Source organism: Notolabrus celidotus, chromosome 4, assembly GCF_009762535.1.
Source record: "Notolabrus celidotus isolate fNotCel1 chromosome 4, fNotCel1.pri, whole genome shotgun sequence".
NCBI lineage: Eukaryota > Metazoa > Chordata > Actinopteri > Labriformes > Labridae > Notolabrus > Notolabrus celidotus.
This window is the reverse complement of record NC_048275.1, coordinates 23,919,993-23,944,668: the sequence shown is the minus strand read 5'-3', so window position 1 is coordinate 23,944,668 and position 24,676 is coordinate 23,919,993. Positions and strand designations below refer to the sequence as shown.

The 24,676-nt window shown below is 39.1% G+C and overlaps 2 protein-coding genes across 3 annotated transcripts in view; one reads left to right on the top strand and one right to left on the bottom strand.

The window, feature by feature from the left end:
* LOC117811131 (gap junction alpha-5 protein-like) overlaps window positions 1-8,147 on the bottom strand; it is a 12,183-nt gene extending 4,036 nt beyond the window's left edge. Inside the window, exons 1-5 of the mRNA XM_034681218.1 lie at window positions 7,907-8,147; window positions 6,659-6,823; window positions 5,845-6,135; window positions 2,933-2,998; window positions 2,697-2,845 (exon numbers count right to left, since the gene is read on the bottom strand). Coding sequence (XP_034537109.1) covers window positions 2,697-2,845; window positions 2,933-2,998; window positions 5,845-6,135; window positions 6,659-6,823; window positions 7,907-7,975 — 740 coding nt within the window. The 5' untranslated portion in view covers window positions 7,976-8,147. The remainder of the gene's footprint in view (window positions 1-2,696; window positions 2,846-2,932; window positions 2,999-5,844; window positions 6,136-6,658; window positions 6,824-7,906) is intronic.
* Window positions 6,036-24,676, top strand: LOC117811130 (homeodomain-interacting protein kinase 2-like). Of its 2 annotated transcripts, XM_034681217.1 has the most exons (9): window positions 6,036-6,149; window positions 13,347-13,419; window positions 22,557-22,748; window positions 22,897-23,078; window positions 23,196-23,319; window positions 23,432-23,551; window positions 23,672-23,755; window positions 23,843-24,015; window positions 24,116-24,676. In XM_034681217.1, exons 3-9 carry the CDS (start codon window positions 22,563-22,565, stop codon window positions 24,510-24,512), a joined length of 1,266 nt encoding a protein of 421 aa, XP_034537108.1. In that variant the 5' UTR covers window positions 6,036-6,149; window positions 13,347-13,419; window positions 22,557-22,562; the 3' UTR covers window positions 24,513-24,676. The 2 variants fall into 2 exon arrangements, with proteins under 2 accessions (XP_034537108.1, XP_034537107.1); XM_034681216.1 differs by lacking the exons at window positions 6,036-6,149; window positions 13,347-13,419 and adding an exon at window positions 22,026-22,394.

The window sequence follows — 24,676 nt, the reverse complement described above, 5'->3', positions numbered from 1 at the left end:
TTCTTGTTGTTTTATTTGTCAGTATGTTGACGTATGTCTTGGTACACAACTACGAACATGTAGCTATGTGGCTATGCTAATTAGCCCTAGCACTTTTCCATGAAAAATAAAAATCATCCACTAGATCTTAAAATCTGCAGACGTGGGGAGTAAAACCGACCTTTGTGTTTATTAAGACAACCTACAACTAGCATGCCTCCCTCCTAAGCTCCTTGTTAGCACACGTGTGCAGGTAATGAACAAACGGAGGAGGAGTTGAGTTGTATTTTATACAGTCTATGGGCTGAACAAGCTCCAAGCTCTGACTTCAGTTACAGACCGGATGTCGTTATGACGTATGAAAAACACTGAAAACTGAAATGGCTCGTTTCAGTGCACATTTACAGAAAGGTAGAGAAATCAAAACAGGGGCAGAATGGATTTTTTTCATTTTTGGGGGTTTGTAGACATGCCAGGGAAACATATTTCAGGTAGAGAACCATAAAAAATCCAATTTGCATGATATGTCACTTTTAATATATAAAAGTGTTAACTGTTTTAATGATGGAGAAACAAGGTAAAGAGACTAAAAGGAGGTTGTGTAGAGGGCTGCGAACATTTTATTTCCTCTGTATAGTTGGACATTTTAATATTTGAGTCTATTGGGTTAGACTCGTTTTTGGAGCCAGCCTCTGGTAATAAATTCAGTAATTGCAAATTTTGGTAGAACAGCGTTTGCTCAATTGGTCAACCCCTGATGTTGTCAGTCAGTTATTACCTTTTTCTGTCAGTCAATGGTTTCCAGCTACAAGCCCAATTGGCTCATAACTGCCAAATTGAAAGCCATATAATCTAAACTTTGAATGAGGTATTGAGAGGAGAGAAAATGGTCAGGTGATGGACCTAACACACAGACACACACACGCACACGCACACACACACACACACACACACACACACACACACACACACACACACACACACACACACACACACACAACGGCTGAGTGGGGATTTGCTTTAGGGTGTAAGCAGCAAAAACTTAACAGTATCTTTTTGATCGACCCTTCCTGTTTGATAAATTTCTGTGACATTCAAATTTTGGGCCTCTAGCCAGAGGCGAACTGGGAAATTAACTTAGGCCAGGAGTTTGACTTCATCCCAGGCCACACAGTCCCCATAAATCACTTAATGTGAGGGCTAACTGTGCCCCTAACAGGTGCAGATTGCATGTCGGGAGAACCAGGATATTTTCAGGTGGCCTGAGTGCCTATTTTTGCCTTCAATGAGCAGTCAGTGAGAGCAGCAAGAATGAACGAATAGACCTCACTGAAAGGAAGAAAAGGAAAAGTGAAGCAGAGAGGGAGAGAACTAGAACGAGGGAGGCCCTTGCAGCAAAATGAAACAAAATGAAACAAAATACGTGACATGTATGCTAGTAAGTGACCAGTTAGTCAACACCAAGCGGCAACCTCTGGTTTTAAGAAATGAACCCGATGTTGAAGTACCAAAAGCTGCAGTTCTGCAAGTGTCCACTTGAGACTGGCTACAGAAGCACTGGAAATCACATAAGCACCCATTCCTAAAATACAATCTTTACAGCAGAAATAAACATGTTTACAGCCTGGTTTAAAAAAGGGTTTTGGTCTGAATATCTAATTTCTCTATCAACACACACTGTACAGGGTTGAATTATTTTTTCCAATAGTTTTGAAGATGTTAAAATCATGAGTTTTGTATAATTAAGGGGAATGGCTGACTTCACAGAAAGACGGGCATACTGCAGCTCTTAGCGATGAGGCTAAAGGCCCTCAACTCTAGCTCTTTGCCTTTAGTTAGATTGTCCAAAAGTCAAGTTGATTCGGCATTTTCAATAAGGCCACTGCCTACATCAGGCTAAAAGCTCTCATAATACTGTGCAACTAACAACATAGTTAGCCAACACAGTAATAGTCCATGTGGTCAGGGTTACCTGTGGTGGTCTAGTCACTAATTTTTGCTGTTCAAATGACAGCTCATGGAAGACCAGCAGGAAATGTCCCGGTGCTCCCAACTTACAATCTGCACCCACCTCCTGCTCTTAACACAGGCTTTCTGCCTGTTTAAGTCCTTATAACCAACCCAAGCCAGTGATGTTAAATCATCTGATATATTCTCTTAAGCTTTAACAGAGTCACAAGCAACAGTACTTTTTACAAGTCACAAGTTCTAAAAATCTTCTTAAGTTGATTTTGAACTGAGTCATTTAACAGGCAGCAAAGTGTTTTCTTGATTTGTATGGTCAATTAAGGTTTCAGCTTCCCATCAAAATGATCATTGCTTACTAAGTTTCTAAAAGGATCTTTATGTAAGCAAACTACAGAGTAGCCCTGAAACCACTCTCAGAAAATAAATAAACACCATGAAAGAACATTTTGATTTTAGAGTCTTGATTTAAAAAGATGCCCTTTCAGAAACAAACATGTCACATGTGAAAACCTCTTGTAACTTTCAGTTAGCAAGCTGGAAAAGATCCTGTTGACAGATTAATACTTTAGAAGTGTATTAATAGTGAAAATACTTATGGAAAGAACTGACTTGAAAATGGTGAAGAAAAAAAACTCAAATTTCTCCCACTAAAGTTTGGAAAAGTGACACAAGCACACACAGGCACGCATGCACGCACGCACACACACACACACACACACACAGACACAGACACACTAAGAGTTGACTACCTGCAGCAATGCCTCCATGCCAGGTGGTGCAGTTCGAGCACACTGAGGACCAGAGAGACGGCTGACACAGCCAGCATGAACACTATGAAGACGTTCTTCTCTGTGGGTCTGGACACATAGCAGTTGACTGGATGAGGACATGGCCAGGCCTGAGAGGGAAAAAGAGAATTGTAACTCTAAATATTATGGTTTACATGCAAAATATATGAAATATCTACTTTGATGTCTGATTTTACCTTGCAGACATACAGAGGATTGAGGAAGATTCCATACAAAAAGTACTGGAGACACAGAAACACCACCTGCATGGAGATCCAATCATAGTCAGCTTTACACAGGGGTAGAAGGATACTCAGATCACTGTAGAAACTTTGTTACTAGTGAAAGTTATACAATTAAATTCTAAGTACAAATGTGTAATAAACCAAATGTGCTTATAATTACACTAATAAAGGAAATGCAAATGAATGGCTCCTTTCTTCTTTAAATAATGTGTGAATGTGTGTTTTAATGTGTAAAATTGAGGCTAATTTGAAGCTACTACTCAGCACTATTTACTGATTGACATATTTTGAATCCCCCAGAGATCAGTTAAGTTTTATTTTATAGTATCATAACCAAGCAGCAACCTCTGGTCAATGTGCAAACACTCCAGTCCCTCAAGTGTCCACTTGAAGCTGGCTCCAGAAGCCCAGGAGGCCCAATTAAAACCCATGTCAAGATGCCCCATTAGAGAACATTTTTACAGCTTGATCAAAAAATGTAACACCTAATAGCTTATTCTTTATTTTAATGGATCTGTATTTTTTATAGCTCATCAGTTTTGATTATTTCATGGTTAAGAATTGTGCATACGTTTGCTTAATTATGGGTGGAACTGTAGACTGACAGGTGCATGTTGTGATAGTTTGCTAGGAGGCTTAAGCCTCATCTCCACCTCTTTGACTGTGGTTACATTGATTGGAAGTTAGGTTGAGTCAGCACTTTCAATATGGCAAAAATATAGCCTCCACTGATCTTCATAATGTCTCTTTAGAAACCAATGGGCGATGTCAATGAGACCATTTCTGTTTTATACAGTCTATTATCATGACAGAAAATAATACATTACAGTTAGCTGACTGATTGAACCTGTATTATTATTAATGACCAGAAGAGGAGCATCTCCCAATTAATCCCATTCACATGCATACTTGTACCACTAGCTATGCAACTGTACCGAGAGAAATTTGGGGTTCAGTGTCTTTGGCATGTAGCTGTTCGAGCTGTGATTGGACCACCAACTTTTTGAATAAAAACACCTAACTGCACCACTGATCTACAGTCCCTCAACTACAGTCAACTGACAGTTTCTCATCCTCTTCCTTAACTTCTCCTTCTTCCAGCTCTTTCTTCCAGCTCTTTCTTGCACACGCTATACAGTTATTTAAAGGATATGATGAGACCAACATCACAAGACCTATCAGCAGGGACAGAAAGCGTATGGCTCATCCTTCTGACCCAATATATTAACTCTTTGAAACGCTCCCTCCAGCAAGTGGCTGAGGGCCATTAAAAGCAAAACTTCACGGTGTCTTCTAGACTGCAGTTATCCTCATACACAAGACCTGGGGCACACACTGACACTGCGTCTGAGTCTACCACATAGACTATATGCATGTTAGAATGACTTAATTGCTGATGTAGAGATATTGGGATGTACACTGTCTTTGTTCTTTTCTTTACTCTGAACCAAGCTATGCTGTCTTATTGATGCACACGGTTATAATGACCTCTGTGTGTATGACTGTGATGTTGGAGTGACAAAAACGCACACACACACACACACACAGTTTTTTTTTACTGCATCCACTGCATGCAAAACATGGAGAAAAACAGGGGGGGAAATGGTGGCATGCACTTTTAATGTAGGTTTGTAGGCTGCCATAAAACACAAGAAGAGGAAGAAGAAGAAGGGTAAGATCCCACACATACACACACCATTATAACTTTCATACTGACCAGGGTGGCGGGAAAACACAAAACTCAAAACAAAAAAGTCTCACTACGAGCAAGTTGTGTAAAAGGAGCTTGACTCCTACTTGAGGAAAAGCATTAAGAAAAATATTAACCGCGTATGATGTTATATTCTGTATTATGTTGCAAACCTTGCATTTTGCATGCTATGATTGTGTGTTTTTTTTTTGTTTTTTTTTACAAACTACTGATGCAAATTACTTGTCCATAAACCTGGTTAGGTAGAATCAATCTGTATTGTCCATGATGGTGGATATTTATATTGACAACACTATTTAAAAAAATACATCGGTTAAGTTAAATTGAATCAAGTTATTTAAAAAGACAAGTTAAGAGCAAGGGCAAAAGGAAGCAACAAACAGCTAAACTAAATTCATAAAATATGGCTCAAACACAAACTTAAAAGCTCCCATAAAACGGTTGATTATTTATTTATGTAGCTGACATGGAGCAACAATATCACTCATTCAAAGTCTTGACTTTAGTCCCTTGACTGACCAAAATCCAATTTCCATCCTACTCAAGTTCTGTTTTTCGTCTCCAGCAACTTCAGATGGGAACAATTGGCTGTTCAGCTTCGTAATTACATAAAAGACTGTATAATTTGTCAATGCAAGCAGCTTATTTCATCCCCATTTGTGTTTCTTGTTTTTCCATAGCAAACATGACGAGACAAAGAAGAAGGTCAGATGGTGTAGCATATAGAGCAAAAAAAAAAAAAAGGGGCCATCACCCAGAAGATGTGTCCCATGGGTGAACCAAACTTTCCCCAGTTTGGGTAACTCAATTATTTTATGCAGTCTTATTTTGGACCTAAACATGAACTCTGTTGTCCTTTTGATTGGTCGGGCGTGGGGGACGCTGTGATTATCAGTCTAAAATTTCTAGGTATCACGACTTGTTTGCTAAAGTAAGATTTTGTCCCAAGCTACAGGCGCTAACTTTGTCTGACATTAAGTTCCTGGTAGGTTGTGGTTTCAGTAGCACTCATTTGTTAAAATCAGCTGTTTTGCACTGCTGATACCATTAAACTGAAGCGAACAGTGCATGCTTCAAGAAAACCCCAAATAAACAGCTAAAAGAGACGTAAAAGAATTACAAAAGAGAAGAAGAAAAGGGAAGGATCATGTACCTCCATGATGCTTCGGATCAGTATACTCAGTATGTAGGTTTGTAGCAGCGCTCCTCTTAGACGGATCCGCCCTGCAGATGGACCATCTCTCTTATCCTTTTCTTCGTCCCTCTCTCCTTTCCGCCCCTGTTTCTCTCCTCTTCCTCCTTCTCCCCCACCTGGATCTGCTTCTCTCCCTCCTTCACCTGACTCCTCCTCTCTGTCCCTCCTCTTCTCCTCTCTGCGGACAGTGTGCATGGCATGGCCCATGTAGATCAGACTGGGAGTGGACACAAACACGATCTGGAGCACCTGGGAGAACAAAGGTAATGTTCAAATGACTATGTCTGAATAAAGGGTTGTAGAAATTTAACTTGAAAGAGATCAAGTGCATGCAAGTTATCAAATTTTGGAGTCTCATGAAGCATCCACACTTATCTGAATAAAAACAAACACGCACAACTAGCTTAAAAAGCAGCTAATTGAATTGTTAAGACCAATGCCTAAGACCATCAGGGAGATGCAGATCACATTCAGTTAACATATCCTGATTCCTCATATAGACTGTAAATAAAAGATTCCTCATCCAACAACAGCACATGCTAATCAGTGTAGCAGATTATTACATTTATGAGTCTCCTGCGGGTCAGAATTGGAGGACAAACCAAATGTCTTGACATCTGAAAAACCCAGGGACCCAGTTGTGAGTTAAAAAAATGTCTTCCTCTCTGTAACTGTTTGCTTGCGGATGATGCTAATGCTTGGAGTTAACAGTCAAACAGCTTCCATGAAACTAGTGTTATCTATGTCTATATCTCTGAGTTGATCATATTACCCAGTATCGTATATGCGCTATAGGAAACGCTCGGTCATAACAGACGTTCTCACAGCCTGGTTGTTCAGTGTCACAGTCGAAATCTTCCTGTTCGTCTCCCCACGAAGACTCAGCAGCAGTCCCCAGTACCAGGATACGGAAGATAAACAGGATGGTCAGCCACACCTGTAGCAAGAAAAACAACAAACAAGACATACAGACAGACATTATGGTAAGATCATTAGACACAGTCACAAATCTGCTTTGTCATCCGCTCTCAGATGACCCTTGAAAGTTGCAATGCCGGAGCATAACCTGACTGAGAGAGGTAGGCTGTTCTATACTGTGCTTGACTAAAGGTAGATCATAAAAGAGGTACCTTGATGTCACTTTTAATAGTGGCTCTGGTGAGTCCAACATGAGAGTTGTAATTTTACAATGTCCCACTGATTTTACATTCTAACTTTTTTAGCCTAACCTGGAGATTTATTTATTTATTTTATATAAATCAGGGATGATAAAGTTATGACCTAACAAAATTATAACATAATTCAGGAGGATGACTTGTATATTTTTATTCCCACAGCACCTATGTGAACTAAAGATAAATCTGGGAAAATTTTGTTTATCTCAATTATGTATAAGTTGCTACATTTATTTTTCACATCATAATATCAAGACTAAAGTGACATCATCCCAAAATTTTCCACAAAACTGAAAGACATCTGTACTCTATTCAGTATAACTACTATAATGGTGTATTTATTTGGACCGCTACTTTTCCCGTGGGGTACAAAAACAAGATGGTACAACTGAGATTGATGAAGGAAGTCAATAAACCGCTATGGTCAGCTGGTTACTTTCAAGAAAATTAATTATCTGCAACACATTGAAAAGATTCGTCTTGGGAATGATGTTTGTTAAAAAATGAAAACAAAAACTCCAATAACCCCATATTATTTAACAAGATTATCAAACTCTGTTCCTTGTCATTGTTTCGACTGAGAGACCCCCTTGTGGTAGAAATCATAAACTATGCCTTGAAAGACTTTAATCAGGGGTCAAAACATATAAATATACCAACTCATCTAACACAAACTTTATGTATGCTCACATTTCCAAGATAGAAACCAGGATTCTATATAAACAGGAGACTTATGTCTGTTTACCTCTATTTCTAGCCTGTGTAGAGGAAGTCAGGCCGGTGCCCTGCTGGCTGGCATGCAATGTGTGCTGTGTGTAATTGTACATGAGTGTTTATGTCTTTACCTTGCCAACAGAGGTAGAGTGCTCCTGTACTTCCTCCAGGAAGTTCCCCAGCAGGCTCCAGTCTGCCATGACTGATCACAGGCTCAGCAGGGTTTTTTCAACTTGCCCAAAAATGTTCTATAAGCAGTCAATCTGTGGGTGACAGAAATGGATAACAAAGAGAAGAGACAAGGTTTATTCAAACACAACAAAAAGATCTTTGATGCATGAGTATCCATGTTTGCAGTTTTCAGCAATGCTGAAAAGGCTACAACCTGTGCTGTAGAAATTCACATCCCTAGACTGGTCCACTCATATCTACAGTACAATCCTTCTTATGTTCAGTTTTTAGTGGATCTATTGTCTTGACCAATGTTGCTTTTTCCACATTTCCCAGAATGCTTTTCACCAATGTTGTGTAATAAGATAGCTTTCAGTGCAAACCACTTCAGTCTGTAAGGGTTTGATTGAATTTAACATTTGTTCGATTAAACATTTGATTTATGGATATTTATATTGAGTTGCATGTTATAAAGAGATATATGAGACATGACATTCATGAAATGGAGAAATGATATTTTGACTGCAATATGCAGCTTAATCTAATGCGCTAAAGAGGTTCTTACACTTACTTTCCTGTACATAAATGTTAGATATAATGTTTACAGTTTTTTGTAGGCAAAAAGAAAATATTCACATCATGTTGTTTGTTTGATATACTGTAAATTGTAACTAACAAATAAATATGCAAAGTTACTTTAAAGTGTATTTGTCTGCACAAAACGATCAAGATTAAAACCTCTGAAGTGTGCATTTTGACCTCAAGTTTCACTGAACAAGTTATGGAAAAACACAAGTTGGAAACCGGGCCATGGACCGAAATAGAGACAAAAAATTTTCAGAGAAAGGGGCACTGATTTAGCTCAGCGGTTAAGGGTGCATGCCTAATAAGGCTATAGTCACAAACCTGGAGGATCCAAACAGTCATGGGTTTGATTCCGACTTTGGCCCTTTGCTTCATATCATCCCCCACTCTCTAAATGTCCTGTCTCTCTTCAGCTGTCCTGCCATATGAAGGCAAAAATGCCCCAAAATAACTGAAAAAATAACCCAACAAAAAAAAGCTCAAGCAGCTGTCTGTCCTTTTTCATTAACCAATTCCTCAAATTCTGAAACAAGTTGTATTTTGTTTTGCCAGTTTTCTAAAAATTGGTTTGAAATGTGGACTTCACTGAAGGCCACTGTTGAGCTAGTTTTTGCTGTTGCGGCATGGTTCTCGTGATGGTGGATAGCTAATGTGTGTGTGTTTGTGTTCTTCTATTATCTTGACCCTGTGGCCCTCTCTCCACCCGACTTGACCCCATTAATATAAATGTCTGTGCCAATGTCTCAGTTTAGCCTGTCTCCCGGTTCCCACACTCAACTCAGTCTTTCTCTTGGGAAGGAAACATAGTGGACTACTGTAAACACACACACACACACACACACACACACACACACACACACACACACACACACACACACACACACACACACACACACTCAGTCAGTCAGTCAGTCAGTCTTCCACCTCCTCTTTGTCACTGTTGGTATGTCTTTTACCCTAAAGGCTTTATGTTGGTTTTATTCAAAATTTTAAATTGATTTTAAATGAAAACAACATGATGACTATTTTTATGTTTGTACATTCTCAGAAACATTAGTGAAGTTAGATAAGATTCTGTTCTGAGAAAAAATGGTTACAAATTATCCAATAAACCTCAAACTATTCATTTGCTGAGATCATGACTTTTCTCAATAAATACCACCTTGTATAATTATTGAAGCTTGTTATTTATCATACCAAAAGAGGAGATTTGGAGTCGAGTCTGTGAGCTGACTTGTTTTGCTGTCTATGGATGATATTCTTGATGCTATTGCTGTCTTTGTTGGATAATCTTGTATTGATATGCCATTTAAACCAAAAAGTAAAGCAAATGTTATGTTCATGTTATCCTCCAAGAATCGCCAACTTAACCCGGTGGTGCGATTTCAGCCTCATTTCTGACTACCAGAGTTAGATTTCTAGAAAAAAAAGTGCAGTTGTCACTGATGTCTCATGTGTCTATGTGGTGCAAGATGTAGTTTGTTTCATGCAGAGCTGCAGGCTATGCTAGCTCAGATTTGCAGTCTCTACCATCATACCCCACTACAAACAGTAAAAGCCCCAGTATATGAGTGCAGAGAGTGATATGGTCAATCATACACCGCAATGTTTTGTTAGGCTGATTCAGATTTTTAGCTATGTTAATCGTAGTTTGATTATGTGGCCGCAGTAAATGAGCAGATTCTGGCTGCTGAATTCTGGCTGATGCAGCCCAGCATTCAGGAACACTCAGCTTTCTCTTTCAGTACAGCGTGCACTCAGTAATGTGTAAGGTAAAATTAATGGAGGGACATCTGGGAGTGAGATTGGAAAAACAACTTGGACTGGAATAATTTCACACCTGATGTGTCGTTATCAGTGAACCGACGAATATATCCTTGCAATTTAGGGCTCCATTTAAGAAGCAGAATTATCCATCTCTTTCTTTGTTCTGACATACACATGCTCATAAAGCCAAGCATCCATCAAACAACGTTTTATGTCAAAATGTCTGACATAACCAGATTTACCATCAACACTCATTAAAAAGTCATGTAAAATGTTCTTTGATATAATATCTCGCTAAATTTTAAGGGGACCACAGCTTTGCCCAGAGACCCCATGGGCCCTATTGTACACCTGACGCGAAGCTTGCAGTGCGAGTGTCATTGTTATTTTCCACCCAATGCAGTTGCCATTTTTATGTGTCCACATTTAAGTACACATTGTATAACCAGGGTACTTCCTGTGCCCAAGTTAGTGCCCTTGGGCATGTTCACCTACAAAAGGAATGAGAGCAGACACACTGACTGGTATGATTCATGTTTGAATAATGAAACTTATTAACACTTATTCACTTTGCACCATGCACCTTAGACCGTGCCTTGACTATCATTTAAATAGTGCCCTATGTTTCCTGACCTTTTCTGGTTAATGTGTTTGCTTAGGCTCAGTTGTGTTTACATGTGTTTATTTAGTTATTTTACTGTATTGTTGCAGAGCCCCCCTTGAAATAAGACCTCAGTCTAATTGGGTCCTCCCTGCTATAATAAAGGATGAAATAAAGAATAAAATAAAGATCAAGAGTCAAAATACTTTTTCATGCACTCGTTGAAATTTCAGGAAAGGACATGACATGAGAAGGCTGTCACAAGATATCCAAAATGGCAGGTCCAACACTATGACAGTTAATTATCTTTATCAATGTTAAAACAGGCGTAATCACAGTATGAAGGAAAAGTGGAGTGCATGAAGATCGCTGCAGTCGCCTGTTGCCTCAGGTCACCATGACTACAGGTTGAAATTTTCCTATGGGACTGGCAGGTAACAATCCAGATAACGTTGGGGTGAAACATTTCCATTTACACATGCAGCTCATTGTGGAAATTTGGGAAGTTTTCAGGAGCTCAATGCATGTGTGAATACAGTATAGATAGTGCAGCTGTTGTTGTTCACCCTGATTTTACAGTTTTCAAGCCATGAACAGACTCTGGCTGGATTTAATTATTTTGATAATTTTGATTTGTTGAACCTGTCAGTTATTGTTCAAGTATAAAGGTGTTGAAAAGTAAGACAGTCCATTTTTTTTCATAGCATCTGTGGGACTTTGGTGTTTATATACATAATTCCTCTGCTCTGTCTGGGCTGGGAAAGTGTGTTTTAAAATTTGCACTCATCCAACAAACATTTTGAAACCTTTTTCTGCTGTCATGACTACAATTTAGTCAACATTAACTTTGGTGGATAAGCATGTGACACAAGGATTTTACTCTGCTTTTTTCTCTCAATGAACGAACACAACTATAGCCTGACTGGCTGGTGAAGGCATAAAACTGCAGGGCAACAACTCTGGTTTTACAATGAAAAAGAATCCTTTGAAGTTTTATTTAGGGAGTTGGTTGTCTGCTTCAGGTCAGTGCAAATTATTTGTCAAAGCAAGTGTTGTTCCAAGTGATCTTATATGCTGGTTAAATATAATCACAATTCACTTCTTAGGGATTTATTTGTTTTCTTACAAATGTGACCTAAGGAGAGGGATTCTTTGGAGGAGAAAATGTGTCTTATGTACAAAAAAGTCCTTGAGCTACTTTTGGTGTGATATTAAAAGTTGATTTAATGTCAAAATATCATGTGCTGCCACTTAACTCATATTAATTGTGTATGTATAAGATGTATTTTCCCTCAAACAGGGTATTACCACTACTAATAACTGAAATATCAAATGTCTCCCCCCCCTAACCACAGGGCACATGTTGCTGTTAAATTGAGTGGCATTTCATCATTGTTTATGGAACTTGTGTCTTCCAGTGTTTACATCCTCATTTAATTAATAACTAACATCACTTTTACCTTTCAAGCTTCTTAAAGAAACTTTAAATGTTTGAAGTCTGCTATGGAGGATGCATTCTGTAATGCTTTTCAACCTTAGATCAGTCATTACTTCCTTCATGTCGCTAAGATGCCCCTCCCTTCCTGTTTTTATAAGACTCAGTTCCTTTCAAATAGTGTGTGTGTGTGTGTGTATTTATATCTTTCACAAGTGCTCCCACCATCATTAATAACAATATTACTTCCTAGTATAGACTCTCGCTTGACCTTTACATGCATTTGCGTGTGTGTGTGTGTGTGTGTGTGTGTGTGTGTGTGTGTGTGTGTGTGTGTGTGTGTGTGTGTGTGTGTGTGTGTGTGTGTGTGACTATTATACAGCATTCAGTATTGTTCTGCATCCTGTCTTGATAACGGGCATGCAAAAAGACAGACGCACATACACACATATACAAACACCAAGGTCCTTCTTTCTTTCCTCAGATGCTTAACAGTAATAAATGTTGACTTTGCTCTGACATGAGGATGTATGTCATCTGATAATAACCTTTAATTTTCGCTGACTCTATTAAGAAAACAAAACAAAAATTAAGACAAGCTATGCACCAACTTCACAAAAATGTTGGAAAGTAATCAGAAGACAGGCAGTTAATTTATAGCAAAATACTAAAAATCAAACATTTCCATGTGCTAATCCAAACTTGGTTACAAGATGTGAGTTGAGCTTTTAAAGAAGCTTTCATAAAAAGCAAAAGGATAGTCACTGAAACAAATCCCTGAATTGTCAACACTTCAGGAACCTTTGTTTGTGTATGGTTGTATTTTTTCCCTCACACACTGAGACACTATCTCCTAACATAAATTAAAAGAGAACTGTGATATATGTTTTCAGATAGAATCTGTCAGAATTGAGTGTTGTATAATGAAGTCAATTATCTGTTTAGGTGACTTCATACTAATCCTGCTTAAATCTGTTACTTTAGTAACAGTTCTTTATTTTTCTGTTCACAGTTGCTTTATGGTTTGACATTCTGAGGTACCTGCTCCATCAATCAAAACAAAGACGGTCTCTTTCTGATGTAAGGTCAGTTTACAGCACTAAAACCACCTGACTGAGGTAAAGTTATTCGTACAGTTCCAGTGTTGTAGTTTATTTCAGCATTTGTGAAATACATTTTATACATAAATTTACTTATTCATGTATAACTCTTGTGTCACTATGTTTGTTGTTGAATGGCTGTTGTAATTTTGATGGGAGCAACACTGGAAATTACATTGAATTAAGTGAGAGAAATTACACGTGCTGAAATGTCAAGGTTGATAGATGAGCCAAATAGAGGATTGGCTAAGTGGGACTGGGGTACGGTGGCCCTGAAGTGCATATAACAACGACAATTCAGAAAACACTATGTTCAATCAGAAAACACACTACTTAGTGGTGTAGTGATGTTGTTTTCTGATTTGCTGTAGTGTTTTCTGAATTGCCGTTGTGTTTTCTGAATTGCCGTTGTGGTTTGCACTTCAGGGCCACCATACTGTGGGGCAACACATCCTGCAACATGGCTGTGTTCAGTATGGTAGGGTCAATGATGACGTTGGAGTAGAAGCGATTAATTTCTGCTTAAAATTAAGGGTAATGTGATTCGACAGAGATCCCAACAGGAATGCAGTGATCAGTGGACATGTAACCAGGTTTCACGAAACGTACAGTTGAAACCAGAAGTTTACATACACTCTATAAAAAGTCACATCATCTTTTTTTCTCACTGTCTGACATCAAATCAGACTTAACGTTTCTTGTTTTAGGTCAGTTAGGATCAACAAAATTATTTGTATTTGCTAAATGTCAGAATAATGAGAGAGATCATTTATTAGAGGTTTTAGTATTACTCTCTTCAAAGTCAAAAGTTTACATACACTATGATTACTGTGCCTTTAAACAATTTGGGAAAGCCCAGATGATGATGATGATGGCTTTGGACGCTTTTGATAGGTTTATTGACAACAATTGAGTTAACTGGAGGCACACTTGTGGATGTATTTTATAGGCACAACTCAAACACACTGCTTCCTTGTGAGACATCATGGGAAAATCAAAATAAATCAGCCAAGATATCAGGAAGAGAATTGTCGACCTCCACAACTCTGGTTCCGCCCGATCTAATCTATGATAAATACAGACACATTTTTAATCTTTCACCAGCCTTAAACAAACGTAGAAGCAGGATATAAAAAACATATCTAAAAATATACCCAAATACCCTTTGATAGTAAGATCATTCTATTTCTATACAGATGATTTGCTGAATTGTCAGTTTTACCTGAAAAAACGGGTAAAAAAGAGAGGAGAGACACCGAGGGGAGGTTAAATTATATTAATCCCTAACTGGATGCAGAGGCTCTGTGATGTTTGCATACAGTATGTGTTACTGCATGGCTTTGTGTCATGACTCTATTCACGGAACAGTTTAACGTGGTGTCATTATAGCTGAGGATCTAAACTCCCCATGGGGAATATGGTCATGTCATAATTACATACAGGTATGGTGCTTTTCGGCCTATTTAAGCTGAAACTAAACAAAACCTGATCCTGACCCAGTTAGCTTTGCTAATTAAGCTAGCATAGTGATCCAGCCAAGTGTAGCTAGCCTGTTTCATGACATAGAAAACTCTGACCCAAATTTTCCTTTTGATTTTTTTTCATAGTACACTCTTCAGCCCTTTCTTGGAAAGTTTTTTTTTTTCTGTACCCGATTAGCAGAGCAGAGAAATACCAGTAAGAGAAAACGTAACGAAAACCAACACAGGAGTTGTTAAAACTTCTATAACCACGACTATCTTTTTCAAACCAACACAAGAATCTGTTCTGGGATGAACTGTACCCACCTGAGGGATCTTTGACGTTTTATCGTTAAGTTTAATGTGTGTTTTGGTTAGCAGCGAGGGTGTGATGGCGGTCCTGGGACTCTACCAGCTAGGTCACTTGCATGTGTGTCAGTTGCACCAGCGCAATATGCAGGGAGTTGTTCTTTTGGCTTCATACCTCACAAAGGGTGTAAATACAGACATAATGTCCATAGTCAATGGACGTGACCAATATGAGAATATTGAGCTTACTTTTTTATACATAATGTGCTTATATCAAACCAAACCATGGGTGTTTTTCAAACCCAACTCTACCAAAAATAGACTTTTTCTGGGAGAATTGTCTCATCGGTGGAAATAAAAGAGGGTACTTGTATGGTCACAAGAAACACAAGACCCTGTCATCAGTTAAAAGCGTTATGTTCTTTCTGGTTTATCCCCACCCCAGAACTGACTGGAGGGCTCCAAAAACAGCCAGGCTTTATCACCAAAATTTGCCAGCAATTAAAACAGTATTTTTCTACTTCCAAGTATTGCTTGCACTCGGCAACAGTTATCAGTCTACAGTTATCCATTATAAGATATTCAATCATCATGTGTGCGTACACAGACCTGTTTTCAGCTTTAACAAGTGATTTTCCAGCAGGTACATGGAGGGTTGAAAGATTAATTTTAAGAGGAAAAAGATATTTTCAAACTGATTAAAGATCACTGAGCCTACAGTTTGACCACCAAAGTACTTGAGGTATTTTTATTTCACCAGACATGAAAGGGATGAAAGTTTTTAACCTGAAAAGAATGCAAAGCTCTCAGTGAATGGAGTAAGATTAAAGGATTAAAGTGACAATATTTGTAATGGTAATATATTTATGTATGTACACCTAATAATTGTATTGTAAAATAATTAAAAATTGCTTACAATTGCCTCTGAAATTTGCACTTCACAACATTACTTGAGTTGATGTACTGCTACAATCGGCAAATTGTCACCTCTATTATTAATCATATTGCAGAGCATAATTTTAATACAAATTGCAGCACAGATAAAGCCCATTAGGCAAATATATAAACATGTGGTAACTTTCTAAAATGAGGCACAAAAGTCTTAAAACTAAAGAGGTATGTTGCGTTAAGGGTCCATTGAACAGACATGTGCACAAACGTTACCTGATTTAGGAAGCAGAGTCACGAAACAGCAGAAGACTGGAGAAAATCTTAACAGCGTTGGTAAAGTTGCCCCTCTTCCTCTGCAACAATTGTCGAACGATTGACGAACGATTGAAGTGCCTTTTAGCAAGGCAGTCCGTCCACTTCAAATGACTCCTTCACAGCCAGTGGCAGAAGATGTTTAGAAGGAAGGCTGTCACACAGGAACAGATGTCTTAAAGTTATATGATATGAACCAGAGTTTTCTCTTGTAGCGAAGCGATAGTGAGCTGCAGCTCCAGATGATGATGCTGATTAAGATGGCTCTCAGGGTGAGATGCCCAGAGAGACAGAGACACAGAGAGATGTTTGAACAGACAAAAACAGATCCACAAATGCTTCAAGAAATGTTGAGTTCCCTCAGTCAAGTTTGAAGGTTTGAAAGTTGGTGCAAGAGAGCAAGCGAGCAGTATGTGTCCAGAGGTCTGATCTGGAACACAAGTGATACTCAAGTTTGTACCAGCCTCTTTCTTCTCTCTCTCTTTGTCGCTCTCTCCCTATCTCCCTCCCTCTCTCTCTTTCTCTCTCTCCATCGTCAACATCTACAGCAGAGGAAATGGGCCTGGTGCCTCCCTGCCTGCTATTCAACTCTCATGTATGTGCATGTGTGTGTTTGTGGTGTCTGGCATCTAAAGGAAGTCTGATATTGTATTAGGACACAATGGCTGCAGGTCCCCGTCCTGCATTCCTTCATGTCACTCTGTTCGGCTCTATGTGTCGCTCTTAGTCCCTTTGTTTTTGCTCATTATTGTTGCCAAATCTTTAAGTTGCTCTTTCAGCAAGTTTCCTCAACATCACTAAAAGGATCATCAAATATGTATTGAGAGCATACACTTGAAGTTTAAGACAATTTATGCTCAACACACTGTCATCTCATCTCAATAAGTTGGGAAGTTCTGTCACACACAGGGCCTCAGGTGTGCTCTAATGATTCTAATCTTTCACAGTTTTTTCTAGCCGTTCCTCAAAGGGGTTCAGGAAGTGATGAGGCTGATTCTAATGGTTCTGACTCCATCTCCCAAAGTAAGTAGGGGCCCCTGCTTTGGAGAAACCCATTGTATCACTCAAGCAGGGTTTTGTCCTTCAGTCCCTCCAACAAAGTTGGACGTCCGCTCCACTTCTCCAATTACCATTTTAGACCCTTTGGGTGCCTGTGATTTGTTATTTGCCATGTCAAAGGCAGGACATATATAAAAATATTCTATTTGGGCTTTGTTAAAATGGGCTTCTATTAGTTTTATTTGTATTTAAATAAAGCACAGAAAACACTGTCAAGATACTCCTTTATTCGTCCCACAATGGGGAAATTCATGGAGTTACAGCAGCAAACAAAAAGGTGTACAGTACAAGAATTTCAACAAGAATATATATAGAAAAGAAATGTTCATCAAAGAGGACAGATTGGCCATAATTCTCCTGTCAGCCACCACCTCCACAGGGTCCAGGACTGAGCTGGCCTTCTTCACCAGTTAGTTCAGCCTTGCTCTCCTGTATCCTGTCCGCCCACAGCAGGTGAAATCCTTCCAATGTGGCGTTCGTGTCCGGTGTTAGCTCTGTTAGCATAATGCTGCTCTGCCAGTATTCCCTATGGTGCTGGGTTAGCTCGTCCACCTTATCGTAGATAGATCTTACAGTCCCCATAATGGTGGACAAATATGTATATCTATTGTCAATAGTTGGATATGGAGATGTTGCCAATAAATGTATTTTAAACAGTAAGACAGAGTGCAGAGTTTGCTGGCAACTTTTTATAAACTTTAAATAGAAGCTTTGGATAAAATATGTCCTTAGAAATGAAGCTTAGAAGATATTGCCACTCTGTTGTGCTACTTTTAAAATAAAAAAAAAACAGTACAAAGGAAAATAAAATCTGTGTTCTACTTCAATCTTTGTAGTTCTTGTAGACATAATTAACGAAATAGACAGATTTAACAAGAACTATTTGTTCATATGTGCACACATACTTCATGCCACCCCTGCACAAGTCAGTGCCCCAGTTGTGCCACCTCAGGTAAAAACAGTCTAAACACACCCCTGCCATCAGTAAAGGTACATTTTCCATTCAAATGAAAAACTAATTCAGTGAAGAGAGAGTCTCTCCACTCTGAGAACAAATGTTTTAATGTAACTGACACTTTCATAGCTGCAGTATGACAGAGGGCTAAAATTTGTGCCAGAATTTTGTTATAGGCTTCTTAAATCAGCGTGGAAGACTTTTTTCCAGAGAACTTGTGATTGTGTCAAATGCTGTCTGCTTTCCTCCAGGCCATGATCAGTGTTTGAGTGCGTTGTGGTGGAAGCCAGAATTCCCCTTGATTCATCTAAAACAGTAGTTATAGCATGTGACACTTGCGGTAAACAACAATGCAAAACAAAGCTCTTTGGAATTTTGGATTTTTTTTCAAGTTGATGTCTGCTTAAGTTTGGACGAGAGACTCTTTAGACACTAAACTAAGAGCTTACAGGTGGCTCAATGACAAAGTAATATCATTGTGCTCACTTTCAGCACATTTTATGTGAGGCACCCACGTACTTAAAAAGCAGAAGCATTAAGATGAGAAGAATGCAGTGTCCCTCCTCAGGGTCTCACAGGGCAGTAAATCTCTGGTGAGCAGCAGACTGTTGGAGCGTTCACTTCTCACTTACTTTGAAGTTTTTAATTGATTCAAGATTTTTTTTTGCATCTTACATTTGAAGACTCTTTCATCAAAGCTAAACTGTAAACAATTCATGCGATTCATACATTTGCTTTATGACACTACAGCATTCATACACACAGCTTAATCTTCCTCCAGCCTTATTTTGAAGTGATAAGAGCATGTACCAACAAAAGACTCATACACAACTTGTTGGTTTTGATTTTCTTCTCATTTGTCATGCACGTAAACGGTTGAACATGCAGATTTAACAATAAGTGACTTTCTGAATTGAAACCTGTGAAACTTGATGACCATGGATAAAATCGAACAAGACAGACAGAAATTGGACAACATTTTATCTGCTTTTTATCCTTCAAACTGTTAATCAAACAAAAATCCCCTGACTTTTTTTCACTGGGTGATCTGCTTTTTCTTTTAAAATGAATATTTTAAGGATTATTGTGATGTCAAATTCGCTGTAGGACACTTGAATCTGACTTTTTCATTTTCAGGTTATTTAAAACAATTATTTATGTACTAACAATTGAAAACATTTTGCATGAAATTGAAAGTGATAATTTTTTAGCCTTGGGAATTTTGAAAGTATTTTGAGAAGCACAAGCCTCACTTTGTGTGTGTGTGTGATTATGATAAGCAAAGGACTAAATATGGATCATCTATTCTGAACAACTTCATGATGTAGACTTCCAGAGAGTCTGAGCAGACCGAGTTCATGTCAACATCTCCTCTTGTGTTCTCACACCTCACATAAGTGTGTGTGTGTGTGTGTGTGTGTGTGTGTGTGTGTGTGTATTTGCATTTTAGTGTGTGTTTGCATTCATCACACCTCTGTTATCAATATGCATTAAGCTCACGAGAAGAATGATAACATACCTTTCCCAAAAAGAGCACACGCGCGCACGCACACACACACACACACACACACACACACACACACACACACACACACACACACACACACACACACACACACACACACACACGAGTGGTACTGCATGGTGTTAGGGTTACGATATGAGGATAACTGGTGATGCCGCACACACCCAGGCGGAGGTTTATCTGAACCTCAGCATGTCCTCTGCCTCACAGCTGACAGTCACACCACAGAGAGCCCGAGGCAGAGATGGAAACTTTAAAGCTGAACTTGATCGGACTGCACTTATCTTCTTACTGATGTTATCAAATAAAACCTCAGCTCGATCGTTTGATTTGAAGTCTTATGGAGAAAACCAAATGTAGATTTCCTGGTATGATCAGATAGAGGCACAAGACACAAGTTTTACAAGATGACAACTCTTCTGATTACTGCATTGATAACTTCAAAAAGTGTCCAGTAGGTTTCCTTACTTCAGATTTTGAACATAGAAATCAGTGTCACTACTTTCATTGATTCATGACACTGACCAAAGTCCAGTTTTGTACATTTTTCAAATCATGTGTACTCCTTAGTCACAAAGGAACATTTTCAGTTGCTGCTGTAGATGTCAGGATGTTATTAAATAAGTCTAGCGTGACTCTTCCAATTCCTGATAAACATGATAGTTAATACGAGAAAGCAGCTGCTTTCGTAGACATGGTTGATAGCATCATTTAAGGATATTAGAGCGTTTTCTTGAGATAAAGTAAAAGCTAACTGGTGATCTCATAATGATGGTATCAAACACACAGTCACCTTCTAAATACCTTCTATTAGATACATATTTTTGGAGGACTAAGATATCTTCTTGTGTGCCAGTAAAAGACCATGGAGAAGTATTTTAGCTGGGAAATACAGATTGTACATTAATTTCTAACCTTTAGGATCCCCGGAGCGCCTTATTTATTGGATGTCAACAGATTGTTGAAAGAAAATGCTGTTCAGAATGTTACAAGTTTCAGTATGAGAGGCGTAATAGATTAATTTGAGATTAAAATGTTCTCCTTGGTCTGAAAAACAAGATTACCATTGAAGAGTTTTCATGGAAAAATAGATTACTTTTTAAGAGTCCACAAGATACCAAAGTGGAAATCTACTAAAAGCTGCTTTCATTAGAACCTGGTGTACTTGCTGATGTTGCTAACCTGCCTGAAAGTCCATGCCAAATTATTTTAAGTATATGGGTCAATCCTTCCTATTAAAGCACAAGTACCATGTCTTTATCTTTCGTATCCACCCTCTATATAGCAAGAACTTTGTGGAGATACTGGACATGGATCTGAGACTTTGGACCAGGTTTTGATTGGTTTGTAGCACAGTCACTTTCTGCATCCTCAAGACGGCAACAGGTCGTCTTACCAAAGCTCAAGACACTTTGCACTGAGTATATGATAGGGCCAAGAATGTCACTTTGTTGCATGTAATACATATGCAAAAAGGTAGTGTCTGCTTTCTTCCTGACTAATAGTTGGTTAGTTAAGGCAAAAACAACTACATGTCAGAACAACATCATGGAGTGATACAACAATAATGCAATATCTTAATTGTGGATTAAATGAAACTTGACCTCTGAGTGCCACACTTAGTCTCAGTCTTTCTTAAAACTTGGTGCAGTCTCTCATCCCCATTTTATTTTGTGTTTACAATAGCATCGTAAAAAAGCTCCACTGTCATCACACCTCTATACTTTTATATTGATCTTGCACAATATTGATGTTGCAGTGTGTGATGGGGTAAAAACTTTGGATATGTTATGTTAACAAAAAGGAGCCTGCTGCTGAATTTTTCTCTGACCTAGCAAGCCGGTTTATTACCTGTACCGGACGATTTGTTGACCTATATTTCTGAACCTGTGCTTAATCGTCTTTGTGACTTCCAATTCTGAGTTATGTTTGTGGTTTGGTAGTCTGATAATAACCTCTTAAGTTATATAAGTAACCCTTTTGTTTGATATTAGTTAGTCTTTAGCATAAAGTGGTATAGCATTAGTGATCATCATGTTAGCTGTAGAAAGTAGCTGTTTGGAATGGAACTGATGTTATGATGGGCTCATTATGACAAAACAAGTGTAGAGTTCCGAGGGGTATAAATAAGACCACCAGTCAGTTAAACCTTCACTGCAATACTATTCACTGACCCAGTTAGTTGAAGATCTCCTTGTGGTATATTTGTTTGGAAAACCTTTTAGTTATTAAAATGTCTCAGAGTTCAGCCTCATCCCGCCGTCTGTCGGCAGATAAAGACTGTGTGGTGAACGACATTATCATCAACAACACCAGTTCTTACCTCGTCCAGGACTTCATTGGCAAAGGACGCTTCGGCAAAGTTGCCAAGTCCGTGAATTTATTCACAGGAAAGGACGTAGCTCTTAAGATTGGAACATCTGAGGACAGCAGAGCCTCAAAAAGAGAGGTATAGATCCTTCAAGTCCTTTAAGTCTTTTTTAAGCGCTTTGAGTGGTCAGACAGACTAGAAAAGCGCTATATAAGTCCATTTTACAGAATGATGTTTTGTACTTTGTGATGTATTCTCAACACTGTAGTTAACATAGAGTCATTTTCTTTTCTGTAACAGCTCAAAATGCTGGAGGCTATCCATTGTCTTGACCCAGTCAAGACAAATATTGTTCACTTCTTTGAGATGTTTGAGCACAGAGGTCTGACCTGTCTGGCTTTTGAGAAGCTGGACAGAGACCTGTTCCAGCTTTTGATGGACAGACATGAGAATCCTCTGTCGCTCAATGAGATAAGACCAATTGCACATCAGGTAAAGAATTTGTGGCTATAGATGAATAAAATAATAAAGTGAAACATATTTGTACTTCATAAAGAGAACATGTACTTTGCAACTGTAAAACTCTGCACACTTGTCAGTCGTGTCTGTAAGCCTCTTCATGTCCTCTTTCGTCCCGCAGCTGCTGACAGCTTTTGATGCACTCAAAGGAATTGGTGTCGTTCATGCTGACCTGAAGTTGGATAATATCATGCTGGTGAACCATCAGAACCAGCCCTTCAGAGTCAAGCTCATTGATTTTGGTCTGTCACTTCACACCAGTGAAGTGAGGCCGGGTCTGATGGCACAGGGTATCGGGTACAGGTAGGGGCATTCTGTAAACTTCATGTTTGTGCAGATGTTTGTTCCAGCTGTGGATGATCAGGCAGAGGTTATTTCAAGCTTTCTGACACATGTATGTGATGATGTACTTTCAAACAGAGCACCTGAAGTCATCCTGGGCCTCCCCTTCACAGAGGCCATAGACATGTGGAGTCTGGGCTGTGTCCTTGCAGTCCTGTACCTCTCCTGTCACCTGTTTGGGGTACTCTGTGAGTACCAGCAGGTAAGTGACTCATTGCATTGTCATTTGATGCACAGATGGTGAAATATTGTCCCAGATATGTCAAACCCAACCACAGACGTGATGTATCATGGTTATTTATGATCTGTTTTAGATGAGGAACATCGTTGATGTCCTCGGTCAACCAGCTGACCACCTCCTTGATGCCGGCAGCTTCACTAATAAGTTCTTCAAGCTGAACCGGCATCACAACTACCCAAAGTGGTGGCTTAAGGTATTCTACTTGTCCCTACGCTGTTGTATTATTTCAGCTGTAACTGAACAAGATCTTTTTCTTCAGAATGAGCTTGAAGGACAAAGTATCTGACATGTACTGTATGTTTTGTTCTTGTAGACTCCGATGGAGTACAGGCTGACCACTGGGATTGAGCCCAAAGAATGTGAGAGGGCTCTCAATCATCTGAATGAGATTGTTACAGTAAGTGAGACATTTTAATGAGTGAAGAAAGAGTTAATAATCATTTACTCTGCATAAACTAAGCTTCTGATTTGTTTTCAAATGTAGATCTTTCCAGACATAACGGAGTTCATAGAGCTCGAGGATAAGAGAGCTTTCCTGAGCCTCTTAAAGTGTCTCCTTCAAACTGACCATGAACAGAGGATCAGTCCCGACAGGGCCCTGAAGCACCCGTTCATCTCAATGGTGCACCTACAGGAGGAGCTGGACACCAGCATATAGTAAGTGACTATTGTGCCAGCCAGGTTGCATAGACGCTTACCTTGATGAACATGGACACTCTGGATACTAATCATTGCTTGATTTTCATGTTTTTCTCAGTGTTGACGATTCATACGATAAAATGGATCTCAGCCAGAGTAACAACTCCGATGAGGAGCTGATATTTACCACAGAACCTGACGAAGAGCTGAAAGCTGGAGAAACTCCAGCCTGTCTTCCTGCAGATGCTGCAGGATCAGCCGCCCCTGGCTCCTGTGACGACACCTCTGATGGTGCTACAGGAGCTACAGATGCCCCAGCTGAGGACCAATCAGCTGTGAGCTGCTGTGCAGCACAGGAGGACAGTGAGGAGGATAAGGAGGAGATGAGGTCGGCCACTGATGTGTCAACAGTCAAAGTAGAGACTGCTGAGGTGAAGAGAAGCTCTTTGAGGAGAATCAGGAAGTTCTTCAGCCGGGCCATAAGGACTGTGTTTAGGATAAAAAAGAAACCCTAAACACAACACCTCTGACAGCCTCTGCTTCTTCTACTATTGGAAATAGTTGAAATACAGCTTTAACAAAAAAAAGTTATTTGTATTATAAAACACAGAACCGTCTGAAAGACGGCTCTGGCGGTTCTAGTGTTAAGCTGAAGTCAATAAACAAAAAATGACATGAA